At 33.8% G+C, this 24,626-nt stretch overlaps 1 protein-coding gene across 6 annotated transcripts in view; it reads right to left on the bottom strand.

Annotated features, from left to right (window-relative positions):
- The window catches only part of LOC115887466 (peptidoglycan-recognition protein SC1a/b-like), a 125,575-nt gene that overhangs the window by 45,632 nt on the left and 55,317 nt on the right, over positions 1-24,626 (bottom strand). Inside the window, exon 3 of one of the 6 annotated variants that reach the window (XM_030906906.1) lies at positions 8,565-9,399. The exons of 3 other annotated variants lie outside the window; for them this stretch is intronic. In XM_030906906.1, coding sequence (XP_030762766.1) covers positions 8,768-9,399 — 632 coding nt within the window. In that variant the 3' untranslated portion in view covers positions 8,565-8,767. Of the gene's footprint in view, positions 1-8,564; positions 9,400-15,328; positions 16,022-24,626 lie in introns of those variants that run through there. 2 more of the 6 variants (XM_030906904.1, XM_030906907.1) reach the window with 2 other exon arrangements.

Raw genomic sequence — 24,626 nt, 5'->3', positions numbered from 1 at the left:
TTCGATAGTTCCCACTACTAGTAGTAAGTATCTTGTAGACTAGAGGTGGGCAAAGATTGAACGAGTCGTTCATTTGAGCAGTGGCGGATCGTGGGTAAAAAATTCGGTGAAGAGTTAATTTTTTTTAAATTGCGCCGCGGACGAAATTTTTTTTGGCGCATTCACCGTTTTGTCAACTTTTTTAAAATATTATTTGAAAAATTTTTGCTGCATTCACCATTTTGTCAACATTTTTTTGGTTATTATTTATACACTAATACCTATAATATTTTCGTTTTAGTTTGGGCTAAAACGCGTTTAAGTAAAAAAAAGATACAACCAGTTTTCGATAAACACATTATTTTGCATTCCAGTGAAAATATAATTAAATTTAAATTAAATATAATAAACATTATATAGTGTCCACCACAAAGTTGGATCCATATGGACGTTTTTTTTATATTACAGTTTTAAAAAAGCTTTTTGTGGCAATCACTTCTGCTTTGAAAACAACTTCAAATGCATCAAGCCAAAAATATTTAAAAGAAATTTTTAAAAATTGGGTAAATTATTATTATTTTAAAAAAAGTGACTAACAAAATTATGTTTCAACTTTGACTTGGTGCATTTTAAGTTGTTTTTAAAGCAGAATTGATAGACACAAAAAGTTTTTTTTTAAACTCTAATACCAAAAAAACCGTCCATATGGATCCAACTTTATGGCGAACACTGTAATTATTGAATGGCTTCCCCGAAAAACGTTGTAACCGACACTTTTTTTCAAAATAGAGATCAGTGAAATAAGGTTGTAATTTTCATAGGTAGGTATAGCGTTTTTTCCTCGGTTTTTTCACTGAAATTTCGATATTGAAAAAATTGTTGGTTGCAATCGAGGAGCCATTCAATTATTATTCAATTATTATACATTAATTATTATTACATTAATGTTTACTAAGCAATATCAACCAAAATAAATTTGACTTATTTATATTACTAACACAAAACTTGCTGAACAGCAAGGTTTCAGATCGGGCAGATCATGCACAGACGCGGTTTTTGTCATAAGACAGATAACAGAAAAATCAATCGAATATAACAAACCAGCGTATATGTGTTTTATTGATTTAGAAAAAGCGTTCGACCGTGTGCAGCTAAGAGACGTTGTACGCCTTCTTTACAATAGGCAAATCCCACACAACCTCGTTAAAACCATACAAAACATATATGAAGCGAACCAAATTCAAGCTAAAATTAACGCGGTCCTGACCGAACCAATAAATGTAGGCTGTGGTATCCGACAAGGTGACTCCCTGAGCCCTCTTCTTTTCAACATGATTATGGACGAAATAATAGGAAATGTACGTTTACTGAAGGGATACAGTATGGGCGACCAGGAAATTACTATTCTATGCTATGAACATCTACAGCGCTTATTACATCTATTTAATTGCACTGCCAAATCACTTAATATCAAACCCACAAAACTAAAGGCATGACAACATCAAAAGTACAACTAAGATGCAAACTGGAAGTCGAGGGCAATCTTATTCAGCAAGAGATGAAGTTTAAGTATCTAGGCATAGAAATCTCAGGATATGGTGATGTAGAAGCGGAGGTGCGAGAACGGACAACGAAGGCAACCAGAATAGCAAGATGCCTGAATGATACAATATGGCGAAATAAAAACATTGAGGTGGAGACTAAAGCGAGAATTTACAAGGCAACGGTACCACCAATAATGACATACACTGCAGAAACTCGACGTGATACAGCGAAAACTAAACAACTACTAGAAACAACCGAAATGAGAGTAGGTACTACGCAGAATAGCTGGAAAGACGCTTCTGGACAGGGAGAGAAATGAAAGCATAAGAAGAGCGTGCAAGGTGGAACATGTAAATGAGTGGGTACTCAGCAGAAAGGAAGAATGGAACGAGCATATCAGCAGAATGGACAACAGAAGGATAGTGAGAGTTGCATGCGACAAATCACCGCTAGGTCGCAGAAGCTTAGGACGTCCACGAAAACTATGGAGCGACAACTTGTCAGTCTGACCGGTAGAGACGACGAAACCAAACAGGCGATTCGCCTAGTATGAAAAAGGAAGAATATTACTAACCTTACTAACTTTTGTAAATCACCTCATTTTTTCTGTTTTTTTATTGATGCAAACTTATCAGTAATATCATCATTTAATTAATTAATTATATTCACACACATTAAAAAAAACTATTTAAACGAACATTTTCATTAAAATTAAGCTTATAGAGTCTAATGTTTTTTTCTAAAGCATGGGCTATTCCATTTTGATTTTTTTTTAATTTGCTTGCAATCTGCTTGCAATATGGTTCATTCAATTGAATCATGGCCGGCACGGATCCATAAGATTTGAACGATGAGCCGTAAAAAAGAATCGTGAAAATTGAATTGGATCACAATGCGAACGTTTGTTCAAAGAGTCGTGAATATTGATTCATTGCTTACAATACGGTTCGTTCGATAGAATTGTGGCCAGCACGGATCCATAAGATTTAAACGTTGAGTCGTAAAAAAGAATCGTGAGAATTGAATCGGATCACAATGCGATCGCTCGTTTCTACAGCGCAGCGGTGATATAGGTATAGAGTCAGGCACCAATATTTAGACTTGAACAAAACCCCTAAACATCATGGGCATAAAATGCAAAAGATAAGAATTTTATTAAAAAACATATATATTTACTTGCTTAGTACGGGAGTATCTGTAAGGTATTTAATTTTTACGTTAATATTTTTGTTAAAATAATATTACCGACTATAAACCAGGGTTGGCATGATTTAAATCAAATGATTTAAATCATGATTTAAATCGTGATTTAAATCAAGTGATTTTTTTTATTTTAATCATGTGATTTAAATCAAAAAAATCAACTTATTTAAAACTTTGTTATAAATCGAAAAATAACTGTAAAAGTTATAAAAATGTGTCCTAGAAAACTATAAAAAATATTTCTATGACAGAAGGTACACCCTATATCATCAAATAAAATATTACACTTGCTATAGTAACGTTTAAGTACTTTTAATAAATCGAAAAATAATTGTAAATAATAATCTACATCAAACATTACAAATAATTTTAATCAATTTCAAATGTTGAAAATAATATAGTAGTAGTAATAATAAAAAGTAGTACTTTGTAAGTAATTATATATCGAGCAACAATTTGTACACTCGTTCAATTTTACACTTTAATTTTTTTAAGATATATTTTAAAATTTTCAAACTTGAATAACTCGGTTATTTTGACTTATTTGAAAAACGGTAAAAGAGAAAATATGTTTCTTTTATCGAGAGATCTACCAGCCCTGAAAATATTTGCACTTATTTAAGACTCTGTATATACAAGTGGTTTATAATATTTCCAATTTTTAATTTATTTTTTTAATTGAAATACCTTTTTGTTTTTGGTTTTGGTAAGTAATTTTCTTGTATTACCAATTAGTGATTTTCTCTCTAAGTATCATATTATTAATTTATTGTAGGTACAGATGAGAATAAAACTACTTAAACAAAACGATTTATTTTCAGAATAACTAATATAATCAACAATAAAAAAATAAACCATTAAAGCATAAAGAACATAAAAACACAATATATTAAACTCGATATTAAATAAAATTTTGTGGTACTTGGTACAGGATGATCCATTTTCGCGTGTTTTACAGGGATTCTCGTTTATGAGCAGAAGTACAAAGATGCGGTTTTCATATTATTATGCCACTTTTATATTTATGAAACTAAAAATGGTACACACATATTTGTCCTAGTCGTCTTCCTGAGATACAGGGCGAAATTGAAATTGTTGCATTTTTCGACTCAACTCATATCTTGGCTATTATAACTTATCGAAAAGAGTTTATCCATAGAGTTTTACAAGTAAAATTCAGTGGGGCATCTAAAACCAAGATACAATAAAAGGAATAAAAGGATTGAAAAATGCAACATTTTAAAATTAGCCTCGTATTTCAGGAACCAAGAAGACTAGGTGTGTACTATACTAGGTGTACGAAAAAGAAATGCTGCTGTTAAAAATTTATCATAAAAATATTTAAAAATCTGACGTAAGCCTTTTATAAAACTTTAAGACTCAATTATTTTTGACGATTTATGTCTTTTTGAAAAAGACTTAAATCTTTTTATTGCATAAATCTTTTCTAAAAAGACTTAAACCTAATGACTTAAAATCAAATGACTTAAATCATTAAAATGATTTAAATAAAACATTTCTGTGAGCTTGCAGCTCAGAGCAGAGAGCTCTCCAACACGCTGTCTCTTATACAGGGTGGCCCATCGAAAACGTTCCGCAAGGCATAACGGCCAGGGTAATTTTTTTTCAGAAAATTCAAAAACACGTCAATTTTGTTTGTGAGGGAGACACCTTTTGCCCTAAAAATGATTGCAAAATCTTCAACCCTCTAAGCGGGGGTGTCATCCCCCAATTTTTTTTAAATGGGAAGGGGGGTCAAGTAGTACCGCAATGAAAAGGGCTTTCTATTCTCTATACTTTCCGGCTTCGTTTTTGAAAATCGGTCGAGTCATTGAGAAAATATGAAGGATTGAAATTTGAAAAGTGTATTTAAACATTTATCAGAGTAAATGATAAGGACAAATTCCTTCGACCAATTTGAGGTTTTTTGTTGTTATTTCTTTCTATTTATTTTATTTAATTTGTTAAATTTAGGAAATCTGGAAAGAATGGAAAATATGGAAATTGAAGATATAAATAATCACATTGTAACTATTTTAACGCAAGCTATTAAAGAAAATTGTCCTAAAAAGGATAATCAGGGAAACACAAGACTAATCCAAAACACTAAAGATCTGATAAAGCAACGTAGAGTTATGATAAACAAACACTCAGATGATTATAGGAAACTTAACAAGAAGATATCAAAAGAGATAAGGAAAGACATCAGAACCCACAATACCAACAAAATAACGCAACTCATTGAGAGAAATCAAGGATTAAAAGTTTTCCAAAAAGAGGCAAGCATAGGGAGAGCACTAATTCATAAATTCAGAAGGACAGATAACATCAAATAGAGCAGATATTCTGCGTGTTACAGAAAATTTCTACCAGCAGTTATATGACAACCCAAACCCTAGAAACTCGTATAGTACCATACCAACTGTGGTGAATCCAGGCTCAGAAGAAATCCCAGATATTACTTTAGATGAAATATCGGCGGCATTAAACTTTATGAAAAATAATAGGTCTCCCGGTGACGACAATATAGCTATTGAAGCCATTAAAATTCTTTCCACGCGAAAAGGTTCTCAAGGCTTTGCAAATATTATTCAACAAATGTCTTGTCGAAGGAAGAACGCCATCAGAATGGGATAATGCCAATATAATCCTATTACATAAAAAAGGGGACAAAACAAACCTTACCAACTATCGGCCTATTAGTTTACTGAGCCACACATACAAATTATTCACAAAAATCCTCACAAATCGTCTCTCCCTAAAACTAGAACAATATCAACCAAGAGAACAGGCTGGATTTAGATCGAACTTCGGTACAAATGACCATCTGTTGGTGGTGAAGTCCCTAATAGAAAAATGTGTTGAGTATAATAAACCCCTCATTTTAATATTTGTCGACTACGAAAAGGCATTCGACTCTATCGATCAACACAAATTATTCAAGGCCCTAGCCGAATGTCGTATAGACACCCGTTATACTAACCTTTTAAAATATATATACGACCATGCAACAGCATCTGTATCGCTACACGAAAACACAAATAAATTCCGTATTAAAAGAGGAGTACGGCAAGGCGATACAATTTCCCCCAAATTGTTCATAGCACTATTAGAATATATGTTCAAAAGACTAAACTGGGAGGAAATGGGCATTAATGTTAACGGGGAAATGCTCAATAACCTGCGTTTTGCTGATGACTTGGTGCTGATTACAGACAAAATACACGAAGCTCAAAATATGCTAAAAACACTTAAACGGGCGTCAGATCAAATTGGACTACGCATAAATTATTCAAAAACCAAACTAATGACTAATCTTGTTATTAGTGGAAATGTCTCGGTAGACGGAGCAAATATAGAACAAGTATATTCATATAAATATCTGGGGCACGAAATAACAATTGGCCGCGATAACCAGACGCACGAGATACAAAGAAGAGTAGGACTAACATGGGCAGCATTCGGCAAACTAAGATATGTGTTAAAATCAGATCTACCAATGTGCTTAAAGAGGAAGGTGTTCCATCAGTGCGTTATGCCAGTACTTACATATGGCGCAGAGACACTTACACTGACGAAAAAGTCCATAGAAAAAATCCGTGTAGCCCAACGAGCTATGGAAAGAGCAATGCTTTGTGTATCTCTAAGAGACAAGATACCCAGTACAGTTATAAAACAGCGTACACGAATAACAGATGCTATATATCTGCTTAAAAAACTCAAATGGAACTGGGCTGGGCATACTGACAGAAGAACGGATGATAGATGGATCAAGCTAATACTAGAATGGCGGCCAAGACAAGATGCTCTCAGAAACAGAGGCAGACCTCCGACAAGATGGTCAGATGACTTGAAGAGATTTAAGGGAAACTGGATCCAAGTGGCACAGGACCGAGAAGAGTGGAAGGATTTGAGGGAGGCCTACGTCCAGCAGTGGACACTTCAGGCTGGTTGATGATGATGATGATGATGTTATTTCTACATGTTTACGCATTTTTTCATTTGCCACTATGTTGAACGATCAGGTGCTGTAATTGCTAGATAGCTGTTCTGTGACTTATGCGTTGAAGTTCTTCTTATTATAGTTAAATTTTTTAACAATTATTATGGTATACTCACTTGCAGAAAAAGTGGAAATAATCGAAATTTATTTTAAAAATAATGAATGTGGCAATCGGGTTGCGCAGATATTCAATGAACGCCATCCTGACAACCACCTTTATGGCAAAATTGTTCGCGAGTTAGTAGCAAAATTTCGCGAAACTGATTCCGTTATGAATAAAAAGAGGCAAAGGGAATATCCTGTAGTAAATGAAGCTATGGAGGCACAGTACGTTTGTCCGTTCTGTAGCTACGGGGTATCCGTAAGAGGGGAAACGATATTCTCTGGATGTTTTTCGTAAAAAATTAGACGACGCGTCCCATCCATAAAAATTCGACAAATTTGCAAGTAGCCAATAAAATGAATGGGCGGAGCGATTTGCGGTGACGTACTCGTCAAGTCGACGTATAAAATATATTGCTGTTTATTTAATTGTTTTTTGTCCGCATTCCTTTCATAGACACAGATCCAGCAGACGTACTGTATTCGTATTGGGCCAAGTTGCCACGGATAGTACGATGAGTACAAGAAAATTATGTATGTAAAAGCCAATGAGACCGGCGTGAATCGTACAAGTGTCCAAAGGATATTAAAAAAGCAAGTTCCACCCCTACAAAATTCAGTTGGTACAAGAACTCAACGAAGACAATTTTGATCGTCGCTTGCAATTTTGTGAAACTATGAGTGAACGAGTGGCGAATGATAATAATTTCCTATTTAATGTGTGTTTTTTGGATGAGTGTACTTTCTTTTTGAACGGTGTAGTTAATCGGCACAACTACCGGTACTGGGCTGAAGACAACCCCAGGGTTTTTCACGAGGTGCACACACAAAACCCTCAGAAATTGAACGTGTGGGCTGGTATTTTTGAAAATTCTATTGTGGGTCAGTTTAATGATATTGAGAAGAATTTCAACGCACAAGTCACAGAACAGCTTTGTAGCAAATACCGCACCTGATCGTTCAACCTTGTGGCAAGTGAAAAAATGCATAAACATCTAGAAATAACAAGAAAAAACCTCAAATTGGTCGAAGGAATTTATCCTTGTCATTTACTCTGATAAATGTTTAAATAAACTTTTCAAATTTCAATCCTTTATATTTCCCCAATGACTCGACCGATTTTCAAAAACGAGGCGGGGAAATATAGAGAATAGAAAGCTTTTTTCATGGCGGCGCCACTTGACCCCCCCTTCCCATTTGAAAAATGTTGGGGGATGACACACCCGCTCAGAGGGTTAAAGATTTTGCAATCATTTTTGGGGCAAAAGTTGTCCCCATTACAAACAAAATTGACGTGTTTCTGGATTTTTTGAAAAAAATAATACCCTGGCCGTTATGCCTTGCGGAACGTTTTCGATGTATTATTATACATTTATTAGAGGTTGGTTAACCACAAATAAATTTTGACTGATTTGACATTTAATACCACTATCTTCTAAAAAGCAAAATTATGCTATACAGGTAGAGTCTTAAATTAGTGCAAATATTTTTAGGGGTAGTATTATTCCGACCCCAGAAACACGACTATGAGGTTTTTTCCCCAATTTTTTTTAGAAAAAAGATAATTTGTTGATAATAGATAGTAGTTTAAATTTACAAGAAAGAAAACCCAGATAAGATCCAGTGGTTCTCAAAATGTAAGCAAAGAATTTTAAGTTTTTTAGAAATTTTCACAGTAAAATAATTCGGTTATTTTGGACTTTGAAAAACGGTACAGAAAAAATATGTTTCTTTTATCGAGATCTACCAGCCCTGAAAATATTTGCACTTATTTAAGACTCACCTCGTATAAATACTATGGAGAAAATACTATTTTCTCAATTTTTTTTCTTGTTTGGGGTTTGGCGGTATTGCAATCAAAACATAACTTTTTTTATTTAATCTTCACATTTTTTTATAACATACCGTTTTAGTTAAACATTAAGGTTTCTAAATTTATAAATTTTCATCTTCAGCTTGATCAAATGCTATTAAGTCACCTCCTGCATCGTCACTAATATCACTGTGATACTTAAAATTAGCTATGTCTTTACACAATTGTACGTCCATAGACACGTTACTTTTGATCATCTGATCAGAACAAATAACATGCACTATTTCGAGACGTATCCGATTCAAATTAGATCCTTCCTGTATGAGATTATCCAAACCTGTCAACATCTTGTCGCTCAGAGATGTGTTGGCGTAGTTTCCAACGAACCCTACATCGATGGTATCCTCTTTAATTTCGTTTCTTTTGTCCCACCCGCGCCCCTCGTAAATTCTACCGTCCCCGCCAATGAGAAAATTGTATCTGATATCCGGAAAATGGTGGATTTTCATGTCCTCCTTTTGTATTTCTGCAACTCGTATGGAACAATTATGAAAATCGTAGCAGAAGTCTCCACCCGCTTGACTGGCTATAATGAGTTTTATCTCACCAATAGATGTGCTGTTTAAAGCATTTTCTGCATTCCAGAGGCTTCTATTTACAAGGAATCCCACCTCCGTAGTATTTTTTGGACAGATAATTACTACAATTGCAATTATACATAAGATGACAACGGCCAATATTATCTTCCATCTAACTGGAAACAAACATTTCACTGTTTAATATTGTTTATTGTATTTTTTACTGCAGGGAAACATCGATTTAAAAATAAGTTTATAGCATGCTTATACGTTTTTATTAGATTCTATTAACAATGTATGTGTTACTGTGAAAGTCCGAAATCCGTTAATATCAAGATACTCCAGTAAATGTTAATATTTACCATAAATTTCTTGCCAAGACCGCCAAATGTCAACATTCAGCATGCACTCAGAGTTGTATATTGAAAAGAAGCATTTTTTATTAAAATAAAAGAATAGTTATTTTTTATACAAGACGATATAATGGTATTTTATCGTCGACCGAAAAGATTAATTCACGAGCCATGAAATCGCTAGTGAATTAATTTCGGGAGGTGATAATGCAATTTTATTGTCATGTATAAAACAATATTTTTTTCCACAGCGAGTTACGTTTTAAAAAATATTCAGAAATTGTTATTTCAAGGAATTTATTACGAGTAGAAAAAATATTGTGTTGGGTTGGCGTTGGTTTCTATGTAATTTGACAAATAAATAAAGCCGTCTCTTTAGTTGTCAGTTTTGAGTCATTATTTTTTAATTCCCTCTCGTGTCGATTGCTGATTGAATTGGAGCCAGAAATGGCTCAAAACGAAATAAGTAAATTACCAACAGATATTCAGGCTGAGGCGACAAACGCCATATCCAAACTACTTCCATTTAAATCCCGAATAACTTATGAAAAGGAATGCAAACTTTTCAAAAATGGAAGCAATTAAAAAACGCGCCAGAAGAAATAAAGTTATTAACCTGTCCTCGTTGTTAAAGTATCATTTAATCTGCCCTTGCCGTTAAAGTACTATTTTATCTACTATTTTTGATAGATATAAGGCAATTTTAACAATTACTATGGAAAAAAATATAAGTCAGCAGGTTATACACATTATTGTTATTATAATGTGGAAAACCTTTTTCAAGCCAACACACAGGGTGACAGAAGCAAAGCAACGAACGAAATAAACCCACAAAAGGCCAGTTCCACAAAACATCCCCCTTTAGAACACTTTCTGTAATGGCAATGACTGATTTTCTCATTAAATACTGCAGTATTTGTCCCCGGAAAGATTAAAAAATTATAACAAAAACGAAAAAATAAGCCCTTAATTACCTTATTTTTCTAACACTTATTATTATTTTTCTAACACTTATTATTGTAATTGGTATCACTAGCCCTCCCTAATAAAAAATAAAATAAAAAGGATAATTTTATTCAAAAAATCGACAACGTACCAGAATACCAAATACTATCTATCTTATTCTTTATTAGAATGGTCATAATCAAGAGGGCTACTGTAACCGTGTTATAAAAATATGGTAATTAACGGCATATTTTTTCGTATTTATTATAATTTTGCTAATATAGGCTAATATCTTCGGTTTGAAAGAAGATATGAAGATGCGGTTTTCGCTGACTTTTTAAGCTTTCGCTGACTTTTAAGTTTTCGCTGATTTTTTAAGCTTTGATTGTTCTTTGCTATCAGCTAAGATTACATATAGTATCGTATTTTTTTTTGAAAAAACGCGCAACCTTTATTAAATTGTAAGACAACGTCTCCTAGCGTCTACATTTACATTCAAAAGCTCATTATTATTGTTTATACGGTGTAATATAGAATAAGAAACGGTCTTTTAAACGAGCCCTTGGTTGTTGGATTCCGCTCATCCGGTCCGGAGTTATTAATATTTAAATAAAAAAAGATCTAACCTTCCCCACCACTTTATTTTAGCAAATAAGGGAAAATGGTTTTAACAAAAAATATTCAAAATTTACTGAAGATTCTGAAGCTATTATTTATAGTAGGTACCCGTTATGTAGGCAAAATTGCGTAAAAACTGCTTTTTCTTTTTTTTTATAGCAGTTGCGCCCTATAGCAACCGTTCTACAAACTTGAAAATAATTTCTAGCAATTTCTCATAGCCTCTTTAGTTATAAGTATTTTTTTCCGCAGGCCCTACGGCTAATACTTTCCGAGATACAGCCGAGAGCTATTCTTAGTGGTACACCCTCTTCAATGCGTACCCCGAATTTTTTCAATTATCCAATGTCTTTTTGTATCACAAGAAGGCACTGTTTGGTAAAATTGATTTAAATATTATACACAGACAAATTTGGTATATTTCACAGTAAATAAGCCATAAAACTAAAATCTAAGATTGAGGGAAGAATATTGCCACTTAAAATGTTACTCTATAAGGAATAGCCACTTTGAAGTATATTTCGAGAGTGACCGGTTAGTGCCTACCTACCATAAAAGTGGAAAATAAACACCCCGATTGCAAGTCGCAAACACGTAATTTAAATAAGTTGCTGGAACTACACGAATCTTCGAATATGACACAATAAAAGACCAAAAACTTTATAGTAACTTTTCAAAGTAGGGTTTTTTTAGAATTTAGAATGAGTGGGAGGGGGGTTAATCACTTCGACCTAACAGATCCATTGTGTCCCCCTTTCTTGAATCATAACTCATCATACAGTCCCAGGGCTTTGACAAAAGCCAGTATCTGGGACGGTTTTATAGAGGGTAGTTCTCCATCTCCAATATCAGTCGTACCAAAGTTCATGGCACGAATGGTTGTAACTTTACAGAGCGGAACTAGTTCATATAATTAATTACTTACTCCAACAGATCAACATTACAAATGACAAATAACGAAAAACCCTGAGACACAAGTAATGTCCAAATAATATATTTGTGGCGGGATCATCTCTTGGGAAAAGCCTAGAGTTTAAGTGTAAATACCCCATGCTTTTTGCGTATTCTTTCGTCTGTTTATATATTTTTTATTTTTATTTTCTCTGCGTAGTTATATTTATATATTTTACTTTTCTCTCGACAGGGGTATATTTTTACCTCCTGAAACGTTATGCTTGGTCAGGTCCTTACAACAGGAATTGACCTCAAATCCAAAGAGCCAATAGAGAAAGAGAGATCCTCTATTATAGATTCGGAACAACACCCGTATCAGGTGTAAGGAGAGACCAAGTTAAAGAGGTGGAGAAAATGGAAACAGATCCTCCAGCCCCCACCTCATGGGTATCTCAGCCGGAGACAAGCTTCTCGACTATGACGGACACGAAGGGCTAAACCCCGACCGTGGAAGGGTGTATGCCCTCGTAGGCGGTAGATGTCCACTCTTCGGAGGATGAACACTTGTTGTCAGAGAAGGATGGGATATACCTTGTCCCCCCTACAACAGAAAGCTCCCCATGTATGATGAGTTATAGACTGTATGATAACTGATAGAGTCTATGATGAGTTATAACTCAAGAAAGGGGGACATAATAAAGTTAGTTTTATTTCCTGGTTTGATATGCTTACAGTGTTGCCAACTTTCTTAAATAAAATTTCCCACGAAGACAGTCAAAATTTCCCGTTTTTTCTAAAAATTCCCACAAGTCCCCAAATCCACTACCACCATATCGTCAGCACAATACAGATACATTTGGGGTTAGTTTTTAAGTTTGGTGTTACAACAACAAAATAAACACTAATTCACCACAGCACACCAAAGCACTTTAAATTTTGCACTGGACGAGCGTTTCGCTAACCATTTCGGCATCATTAGCAAATGATTAAAACTAGAAAAGTTTTTTGTGTATTGTGGTGAATTAGTGTTTTATTTTGTTATCATGTTTTTCGAAATAAATTTCGAAATATACTTTTCAATTTTTATCAAAAAATATCATAGGGAAGCTCCAAGGAAACGGTAGTTTATATTGAAATGAAATTTGGGCAGCATATGTAGGTTAACTGAAAGCATTTTATAAAAATATATAGAATTATACAGGGTGCCCCCCCCCAAAAACATACATATGTGTTTTTTCTACTGGAACACCCTATATATTAATTGATTTTCAGATTCTAGGAAAAAAGTAAATTTGAGTTTTATTAAAGAAGCATATACCTAAAATCTAACGATTTTGACATATTTCACATTTTGTGAAAATGAAGAGTAAATTTTAAATTTCGATAATAGCTACCTAAATTTTAGTTGACCTTGTATAGCCTGATAGTTAATTACAGTAACCATTGTATATTAAACCAAATTGAAATTTGACCTGTAAAGTTATACAGGGTGAGAGAAAATTAATATGGAACATTTAAGTCACTTTTAAAAGCAAGTTACTTCTTTATTTTAAATGGAACATCCAGTATATTTTTCCCGTGTTCAATGGGGAATTTATATATCTTCAAAATATTATTAAGCTTGCCTACCCCTCAAACAAAGATTTTACTAGATATTTAATTTTTATGATTTTGCCGCAGTAGACCTTTATTATTTAAAAAAATCTAGGTGGCTGTTTGATACCTTTTGTTAATTTAACAAAAATTAAATATTGAAGAGTAAAATACTCAATGGTAATAAAAAGATACACGTTTAAAACATATTGTAATTATTACAGAATTAAAACTAGATATAAACCTATAATTATGTGACAAAAATTAGCTAGATGAAATCAAATGCTTAGAATGCATCCTTTCCTGTTAACTGCATAAAATTATTGTCGTTTCAAAAGGCTCTTTTCATTTTAAAAGGCATATGTGGAGTTCTGCCTCGAAAAGCAGCTACAATAATTTCTCTCATGTTGTCGACAATAGTTGGTCGAGTTTTGTAAACACTGTCTTTCACATATCCCCATAAAAAAAACAGACTAGAGAAAATCGAGAGCATTTAAATATTCTGTTAATTAGTGAATGCACACTGCATTCACCAACTAATAGAATCATATCAATTCTCTCTGAAGTAGGATAAGTTTGCATTTTCGGGAAATTTCTGAGTATTTTTTTTTGGTTTTAACACAAAATGATATCTAGTTGTTAAAGTTGGACTAATTAGGGTGGCTGCAACGATGTCCCGTAATCCTGCGGTTAAAACATACCAGCTGGTTTTTGTATATATAAAAACCAATTGTGTTGTCTTAATAGCAGGATTACGAGATGTCAGAGAGAGCAGCCACTCTTAGACAGCTATGTTGAAGTAACGTCAGACCATATCACAGCCACCTAGATTTTATCAAATAATAAAGATCTACTCAGATCAAATCATGTAAATTAAAATATCTGGGAAAATCTTGATCGGTCCGAAAAATCTTTATATAGGCAACCTTAATAATATTTTGAAGAGGCATGAATTCTCCATTGAATATCGGAATAATGTACTGGGTGTTCTATTTAAAATAAGAGGGTAACATGCTTTTAAAGGTGACCAATGTTCAATATTAATTTTGTCTCACCCTGTAGAACTTTTTGGATCAAGTTTTAATTTGATTTAAAGTACAATACTTAATTTAACTACATATTAGGCTATACCGGGTAAATTCCAATTTAGGTAGCTTTTACTGTAATTTAAAAATTGTTTTTTATTTCTAGAAAATGTTAAATATGCCAAACACCTTATATTTTAGTCATATACGTGTCTTATCAAACTCACCTTTATTTTTCTTCCAGAATCCGAAAATCAAGTAATATATAGGGTGTTTCATTACAAAAAACAAAACTTTGATAAGTAATTTTGTTTAGGGACACCCTCTAGAACTCCCCATATTTTTAAAAAATGCTCTGAATTAACCTACATATTCTCACAACATTTCATTTCAATACAAACTGTCGTTCTCCTTGGAGCCTCCGCGGCGTATGGGAGGCGCCACCCTGGATTACTTTAAATATTAAGAATTACAAAAAACATACAAGTTTATTTATCGAGAGAATACTTGACAGTGACAGTTATTGTTTGTCATTTTAATTCATAGGAATACTGTATTTTCTACATTTTGCACATTGTAGTTTATGTCATTTTTTAGATATTCTGTCGAAATCTTTCCTTACTCGTTTGAGAAATTTTACTGCAAGCGTAAAATTTACTATAATTAAACTACACAAGTTGAAATTTATGTTTATATTACAGTGTCATACTTTTTCTAACAGTAAAGAAGTTTACTTATTTCATGAAAGTCACAAAAACTTTCAATTATATTCTTACTTACAAAAAACTCACTAATTTTGTACATTTCTCGATATATGTATGGACCAGGACTATCGGTAGGCTTGGTTTCATTTTCACTTAAAACAACAGGACATTCATTATTGAAATGATCCTCAATAATTCCTTCAGATTTTAAGTAATTAATTGGGCCAAAAATGTTTTCCATAGGTACTTCTTCGGTGAAATTTCCTATAATAGCAACGTCGATGGAAAAGTGGCAGTCTTCGTTTTGTTTATCCCAACCGCGACCTTCAAAGATCTGCCACTTGTCTTCAACCTGGCCTATTAGAAAATTATATCTTATATCAGCCATGTTGTTTTCATTTATGTCCTCCATTTGGATGTCACGCAGTCTTTTAAAACATTCTCTTAAACTGTGGCAAGATTTTCCTCCAGTATGTTTAACGAGAAAGATGTTAGGAAACTCAGGAAAGGTAGTTAAATTTGCGGGTGGTAAGATACTCCATTTATTTCTAGGTATAATTGGTAGGTTCTTGAATTGTTCTTGTGAAATCCAGTTAAATACGACTGTGAGTGTGATACAGATAATTATTAATATGGTCAGTATTATTTCCTTCCAATAAGTTTTAACTAAAATAATAACAATACATAACACCTATCATAAATACTTAAATTCGTAAGCAGATCAGAAATCTTTATATTGAGAGATATTGGGTAGAAATTCTTGTATTACAGCGACCATCTAAGGGAAACGACAATTTATATTGGAGGATATATGTATATGTTTTTGAAGGAAATGTAGAGATTTATTTAAAATACGCTTCAAAACAATTTGGATCATTGCGAGATGTTCCCAAAAAAGATGTATGCTAACGTCATCTTTAATAAAATATTCTATAAAAATGTTTATAGTATCCTCTGAACAAAATTAAACCGAATTTTTTATAGAAGCTTACGTCAAAATGTACATATTGTATTTAACATAGTATATATTTTGAGTCAAAATAAGTGTTTTATATTAGGTTAGTTGCATGTTAAGTAGTTATTAAGCAAACATCTACAAAAACTGTAGAGCTTCATCCAGAACTGGATCCAGAATCTTAAAATTAATGGAACGAATCGGTGGTTTCAATAATACAATACGATCGAAAAAAAAAACGGTGTCAAGAACGGCTGGGGAATGAGAATCGATGATAATTTTGGCGAAGTCAAGCAGTGTGTTGTACGTGATTTATTTGGCATGTACTCTTCTTTATTGGTTAATGGCGTTTAATGCCAGTTTGCCTTAAGGAGGTTGTAATTATTTTTATATTGAGTAAAAATTCTTTTTAAATGGTATAGTTTAAAATTGAAGAAAAAAAGTAATTTTTGGAAATAAATTTGTGTGTCTGGAAACCGTTCTAGCCTCTTTTAATATTTCTATAATTTGTGTTAATTTTTAACAAAAATTTTATACTAATTTTTTGTAAATGACTTTTAGAGTTGACCTCACCAAATTATCATTGACTGTCATTCCTCAGCCGTCTTTGATGACGTTTTTTTTTTCAACTATACAATATTTTATAATAATTTAAGACCATTCACAATGTCTAAACAATACAATTAAAATAATAGAATATCCTAGTAACAGCTTCTCGTAGTCGGTTGTATCCGTAGAGAAAGCTCAATAATTAGCTTATAAATTACATATCGAAGCTGAGAAACAACGGCGAATGCAGATTATGTGTGGAAAATAGGGAAACACCAGAACACCTATCACTGAGTGCGCCAAGACGACAGCCCTTCGTGCCATAAATATTGGTACGGCTGATGACGGAGATGGAGAGCTGGCCTCTGTGGAGCCGTCTCAGATACTGGCTTAACCCCACTCCTAAACATTCTACATTCTAGCTTATAAAACAATACACTTTTTATTTCTATCCGCAATTTCTCTTAACGGGTGATAATCAAAGACCAAAATGACATAACTCGCAAATTTTGAAGCATAATTATAAAAAAAAAGGTTGGTTAACTTATTCTACTAATTGAAATTACTACCACTAATTTTGACGCTCTGAATGCTCGCGTTGAAATTAGAGGAACAAACTTCTACACTAATTAAAACCACTAATTTCGAGTTTCTGAATCAAGCATAACTATTTATGCAAAAATTAGAGAAATTCGGAAATATGTATGTCAATTTAGATTATCTATAATGCTCTAAGTTATAAAATTAAATATATTATGAATATTTTACGACTCAAGTCAAGGTTGCTATATAAAGATTATTGATCTAGTGTTTTCTGAACTATTAGGTGTTACCGAAGGTATTACTTTATTTTTACAAAATAATAATTGTTAGTTACTATTTTTTTGCAATAACTATAGACCAGGAAACGAAAACATGATTTCGGAAAAAAATAGTGTCAAAGAGATCATTGTTTTCAGTGGCTGGGTTGACCCAGAGGAGTAACATACCCAAAGTCCCCAGCCATAGACCTTGTGCGTTAGCCAGGGGGGTGGGGGGGAGGGGGAAGTGTTGAAAAAGACCGGTTTATAGGATTTTTGTTATTATCTCGAAAACTAAGCGTCCTAGCGAAAAAAATGTTCTATGCAAAATGAAAGTAAATTTAATTGTTCAATTTAAAGGTCCTATTCATTTTTTCACTGTGAGCAGTAGTTAAGGGTGTATAATATACGAATAGGTGGAAAAAACTGTGTATTGTGGAAGATTAACACAAACCAGAATTTTTTTTATAAGTATATAAGTATTTAAGTTTATATATGGCAATATCAAGTACTTTATTATTCGAGTTCATCGTTAAAGTTATCATCATCGTCGTCGCCGTTGATGCCGATGATTGGAGGACCGTTGATACAAGAAGCGTGGCAAGTGCTGCACACAAGCGAACAGGGTATGCCTGCTTTACGGCACCCGCAAGGGCTTCCGCAACCAGTCTTGCACCCGCAAAATATATTACAGATCCTGGCGCAACTGGATCCGTACTTGTGACAGGGGTGAGGAAGCCGTCCAACCCATTCAACCATCCCCAAGCAGTTGTCTCCTGCTGCTAATTTTCATGCAGCCTGTACTGAAGCTGCAAATGATAATTAATTCGTTGTTGGTCATTACAGTAATACAAAATACATGTTAAGGTAAACAAAGCATATATTGACACAAACCTGCAAATAAACTCTAAGGTAGTGCTGGCGAGCAGTGCCTCTAGTAGGTGGAAGTGCCGCAAAATCAGGCCTTGGCTTTGTTGGCGCTTTAACAAAGGCCTGGTGTCGTACCCGGTTCAGGTCTGTTCCTTTTGGGGCCTGGTACAATGCCAAAAACACAGCTCTCCTGCATCAGCTACCATGTCCTGTGTTGCTAAGGGATCAGAGAAGACTTTGCAAATATCTGTGACCTCCTATTCAGCCTTTAAAAATTTTACCCCCCCTCCTTGCTCTTGTTATAAATAGCGGAGGTTGTATCACAACCGCTGAACGAAGAGAGTAACAGAATGGTCTTCGCATATGGCAGCTTTTGGAAGTTGGCAACATTATGCCAACGTGACTCCACCTTTCCCCTGCTTGGCTTAAAGAAATACATCTCTTTCTCAGGGGGGATTAATGCAATAAGCAACACCAACAGGTCTATATCCTCCCCTATGACTGTCACAGTCTGATGCTGGTTAGCTGCCTGCGAACCACAGCTTACGATTTTGGTATCAGCGTCTCCTGTGGCTACTACTGCTATTAGTCCTTGAGCTTCAATTTTTTTTGCAAGAAAGTTGATAAGCCTGGTTTTGTTAAACTCATTAGATAAAAAGTTCTCCTGCTGAATAGTGCAGGATGTGGTCTCATCAAAGTGGATGCTGATTGAGGGTTTTGGAAGCCTCCTTCGTTTTTGCTCAGCCCTTTTGATGTTGTTGGCATCACCGTAACCATCAAATACCACAGTGCAGTGTTCGCCATAGTGACAAATTATGTATTTCACGTACAGGTCGCATATTTTGCCGAATATTGAGCCAACTTCCCACTTGACACGGATGAAGCAGAAAGCCACCATCTTGACTATGTTGTAACTTGATTTTAAGTCATGAGTTGTAGAGCTGCCCAGTGGGAACGCTTCATACAAGGCCGACTTCTTCTCTTTTCGAGACCCCTTCATTAAAGAGAGCCAAAGGGTACGGGGACAATTCAAGTTCTAGCAGTTCAGCAACATCATCGTCATTTTTCTTTGATATTAAGGCTCTGTGGAAATAGTCAAAGGATCAGTGGTTACTGATACGCTGTATACGACTGTGATTGAATTGTTCATGCTGCCCAGAGACAATACCATATTTTTTTGGTTTGTTTAATGTCACTGAATTTACATCCAACAAAGGTCTTCATTGTGTTGGTACCAACTTCAAGGGCTAGGTGACAGTTAATTGTAGCATTTCATAATTTTCGCATTTTGAAAACCTTTTTGTAAACAATTAAATTTACTTTCATTTTGTATAGAACATTTTTTTCGCTAGGATGCTTAGTTTTCGAGATAATAACAAAAATATATAAACCGGTCCTTTTCACCCCTTCCCCCTCCACCCACAGCTAACGCACAAGGTCTATGGCTGAGGATTTTTGGTATGTTACTTCTAAGGGTCAACCATAGATTTAGTAAGAACAGATATCACATTAGACATTTTAACCCGATCAAGCAATCGGAGGTTGACTACGTACTGTAAAAACCAACTGAGATAGAGAAGGCGACATTGCCGCATCTCAAATTTGCGCCTATCTACTCAGTTTGATTTGCAGAAAAGGTGACTTTAAAACCTTTACCGGATCTCAATCTCAATTTCTTAATTAAATTAATAGTTTATTTTTAAAGAAGCATGCGTAATAATATGTTATTAACCAGAGGATATATGCTTTACTATTAAAGGACATGTTTACTGTTTAATGTGCTGAAACGTCTAGAACTATTGGCAACGTGCTGCTAGTCTTCCAGAATGAAATGAGCCGTCAGTCCCACCACCCCTCGCGACGGCCCTAGGTCCGTTATAGCGTACTACGTTTAGCTTGCGGTGTGTTTGAAGTCGGAATCAAGACGAAAGTGAACTTTCAGTGTTTTTCGGTGGTTTATGTTTTTGTTTAACGTACTTTTAAATTTGCGAATTCAGTATGGTACGACAGTGTTAAGTGTGTGGAAAATAAGCTCAAATTACCCGAATTTGTCTTTTCATAGGTGGGTATTGTTTTCGTCATTGTACATAGGCGTTCCACAAGGGAGCCTCTCACAATCAAAATAATTTCTAATTATATTTGTAATTAATCTATTAAAACAGGAACGTAGTAGCCAGTAATTGAATTATAATTCGTCTCAATGACTACCTAACTGTTGTAGATCACAACAAATTTGAATATAAACTTTGCATTTGAAATTTTATTATAAGCCAGAAAGTGACATTTTTTTCTTAAAATTGCGTCATTTCTGGTCATTATATACGATATTCTAAGGAATTTTGCTCAGCAAATAAACAAAGGTGTTAACCGACCTTTTTTACATTTTATTGCTTTATTATATCTGCCCCTTCGGCCCTGTTTAGACAATTTTTTACCACTGTACAAATACCTCTTCCTAGAGTCATTTGTACGGTGTGTTTACCTTTTTTTTAGAATGGGACGAACTGTAAATAATTCTTAGGCTACTAGTTTTATACATACCTATATACAGAGTGACCCAGGCCTCCAAAAAAGCTTTTTACCTATTACTACTAGCTGCTCTCGCCATCTAGCACTCGCCATAGTAGTACGTTTTGTACTCAAATGCTATTTTCTGCTTTTCGTTGAGGGTTACAGCAAAGTCGGCCTGACGATGGAGATAAATCTCCGAAACCGGTCGTCGAATGGCTGTTCCCTTGAGTCTGATAAACTTGCAGAGAATAAGCATATATGTAGGGGTTAGGCCTTAATAATTTTTTGCGTCTTGTAATTTGTTTATTTATACATACCCTACCAAGCCTTGAGCTCCATCTACGGTAACGTAGATGAAGCAAACGTAATTCATTATTATGCGACAGAAATCCGATACTGTGGCACACAGGTTTGATACTTTTAATGAATCAATTTTCAATTTTCTCATTAATATTGATTTTAGGTATAGGAAGTTATTAATAATACAAGATTAAACAACTATTATACAGTACTTCACAGGAAGCTATCGATTGCGAACTAACTAAATCATTACTAATTACTAATTTCGAAGTTCTTTTTAAGATCAAAAATGGTAAAACTAAAACCTAAACTATCATTTCAGATTAAACGGGAAGTTCTAAATAATGTTACCTATTCTAAACAAGAAAAATTTATTTATAAGTTTTATAACATCTCTAAGTAAATTTGGACGAAAAGAATATTTCTGTTTGCTGTAGGTAATTTTCTCAGGGAAAATACAAAAATAAAAATGACTTTTTAAGTCAAAAAAGTCAAAAGGACAAGTTATTCCAAAAAAGGTCTGTCCTTTTCAAAAAAGGACAGGTGGCAACCCTAGGTATTTCTGGAATGGAAATTTAATGGCAAATCTACAACTTTAGTTTGAAAATATGTTCCGGCCACCTATGTTTACAAAAATGTCTAAAATGTGCTTTACCATTGCCTCCATATTCTGAAAAAAAATTGAAAGAAATGTCACCAACCACAAACCTAATATAGAACTGTTTCGGAAGCCTGAGTCACTCTGTGAATATTCAAAAGTAACTGAAAATTTATATAAAAGTAACTGAAAGTCTAAATAGAAAATCGACGTTGGAGCGATTTTCGAAAACCACCTACTAACTTTTCAACATAGGTATATGTGGGATATTAATTATATTATATTAGACCTTATAACAAAACTCATCTGACGAAAAAGTGTTAATGTAGTATATTAATATGGAGTATAAATTTTACTAATTAATTTACTTTTACTTTACTAATTAAATGCTTTCCAAAAAACGATACGCCACTGGCCATTAGAACAATCGAAATGCTCCTAGTTGCTGGGGTCGGAAATTTTAGACTTCTCTGTCTCTTCTGTCCTTGTTTGACACATCTGAATGTTTGATACAATACGAACGAGTATTTATGAATGAGATGTTCGGTCTATCTTTATAATGTCTTTGGGGTCAACCCTACCACTTAAAAGAATAATTTCTTTGACACTACTTTTTTCTGAATTGTGGTATTTTTTGGAGTTCGTTTCCAGGCTTTCTACTTTAAATTCTACTGACAAAATACTATTTTCTATTATCAAAATAAATTAACAATACTTACTCTGCCCATCATTTTATTTATATCTTTCATATCTTCTATATCTACTCATCACAACAAAATCAACTGTACAAATCACAGACAATAATTTGTTTTAGTTTGGTTTCTACTACATTTGCATTGCGATTAAAATGATGACAGCAATTTCTACTACTTATATTGTTAATATAAACATATATCTACTTCTGTTATGGTTGCCGAGACAGAAACAAAAACGAAATTAAGCTTTGTGTGTCACTGATGTTCACGGAAATTAAATTATCATGATGATGTGAGCCACACCAATAATTCTACAAATTAATTATTTTCGCAAAATAAAACAGGTTGTTTGTTCCCGCTAGATCATCCAAGTTACGCTAGAACATGCGAATGGAGAAACTATTGTGCTGTTGTTCTGTGACAAGAGTGTAAAATCTATTGACATACATTGGTATTCACGTGTCGGTTCGAGACCGGATGAGATTGGATATCTCGTGAGTAAGAGTCGATTTAGACACTCGTCAAGTCGGTAGGCCGTTGACAATGATATGGAGGACGACCGCGGTTCGCATTCCGTGTAAACAAAGTAGGCCCCGTTCAGATTAGTCTTAGCAGTAAAAAAGAGACGATAACTTAAGATACTTTACTTTACTTTAACTCATTTTATGTTATGTATTAGGATTTACGTTATAAAATTAAATAGCCCATAAAGATTTTAGGTCTTTTTACTATACAGAATACTATACAGGGTGTTTCAAAAAACATGTGCCATCTCTTGGAAGGAGATTCCTGGCGTAAAAATAGGATTTATTTTTTATATCAACAAAGGTCCGATTCTACTTCGTTTCGTAGCTACAGTTAAAAATTACTATAAGTGCGACATATTTTATGCTAAAAAGTATCGACATATTTACTAGGGACGCGCATATGGGATATCAATGAAATTTGTTTTCTAAAAAAGACATGTGCCACTGAATACTTTCTCTTAGTATCAAAATTGTGTAGACCATTTAATGTCTATTAAAAGTTGTCTCTTTATAGATATATTGTCGATTTCGGGCTCTTGGATGAGATATACATAATTTAATTAATTTGCCTTAATCCATGTCTAATAGCAACGTTTAAAAACTTTAATGTCATTAATTGGCCAAATTGTTAAATAATTACTCATTGACGAAAGGTCAGATTGAAAATGCATCAATATCAATTTGTAGAGCAGGAAAAATAGCAATCGGAATATAATATTCTTATTGTTATATCTTTTCCAATAGAGTAAGACTTATTGTTATATTCCGATTGCTATTTTTCCTGCTCTACAAATTGATATTGATGCATTTTCAATCTGACCTTTCGTCAATGAGTAATTATTTAACAATTTGGCCAATTAATGACATTAAAGTTTTTAAAGGTTGCTATTAGACTTGGATTAAGGCAAATTAATTAAGTTATGTATATATCATCCAAGAGCCCGAAATCGACAATATATCTATATAGAAACAACTTTTAATAGACATTAAATGGTCTACACAACTTTGATACTAAGAGAAAGTATTCATTGGCGCATGTCTTTTATACTGCCGTCCTAATGAAGAACGCAGTAACTCGATTTTTTTCGATTTTGAGATTTTGGTGAATTCGTATTCTTGAACATATTCTCTATCTTTCTACCAACTCAGTTTTTCCAAAAAAAATTTGGTTTTTTCAAAATTTGAAAAAAAAGTTTGCAGTAACTCGCTTAAAGCATCATATGTCTGTTAGGGGAAGAAAGGAAGAAAACTTTATAATTATGAAAAATACTAAAGATAAAAGATCTACTGAACAACTATTTTATTATTATTCTTACTTAATCGTAATTGTTAGTTACTACCTATATTATTACAATCAACTACTTCAAATACTACTAACAAAATGCACATACATCTGTTAACAAAATAAATAATTACAGTACTTAACAAGAGCAACATTTTATTTATGACTTTCACATCTACTGCAT

Source organism: Sitophilus oryzae, unplaced genomic scaffold (assembly GCF_002938485.1).
Source record: "Sitophilus oryzae breed Bouriz unplaced genomic scaffold, Soryzae_2.0 scaffold_576_pilon_pilon, whole genome shotgun sequence".
Lineage (NCBI taxonomy): Eukaryota > Metazoa > Arthropoda > Insecta > Coleoptera > Curculionidae > Sitophilus > Sitophilus oryzae.
Note: the sequence above shows the minus strand (reverse complement) of the source record. Positions and strands in the feature narration are given on the sequence as shown.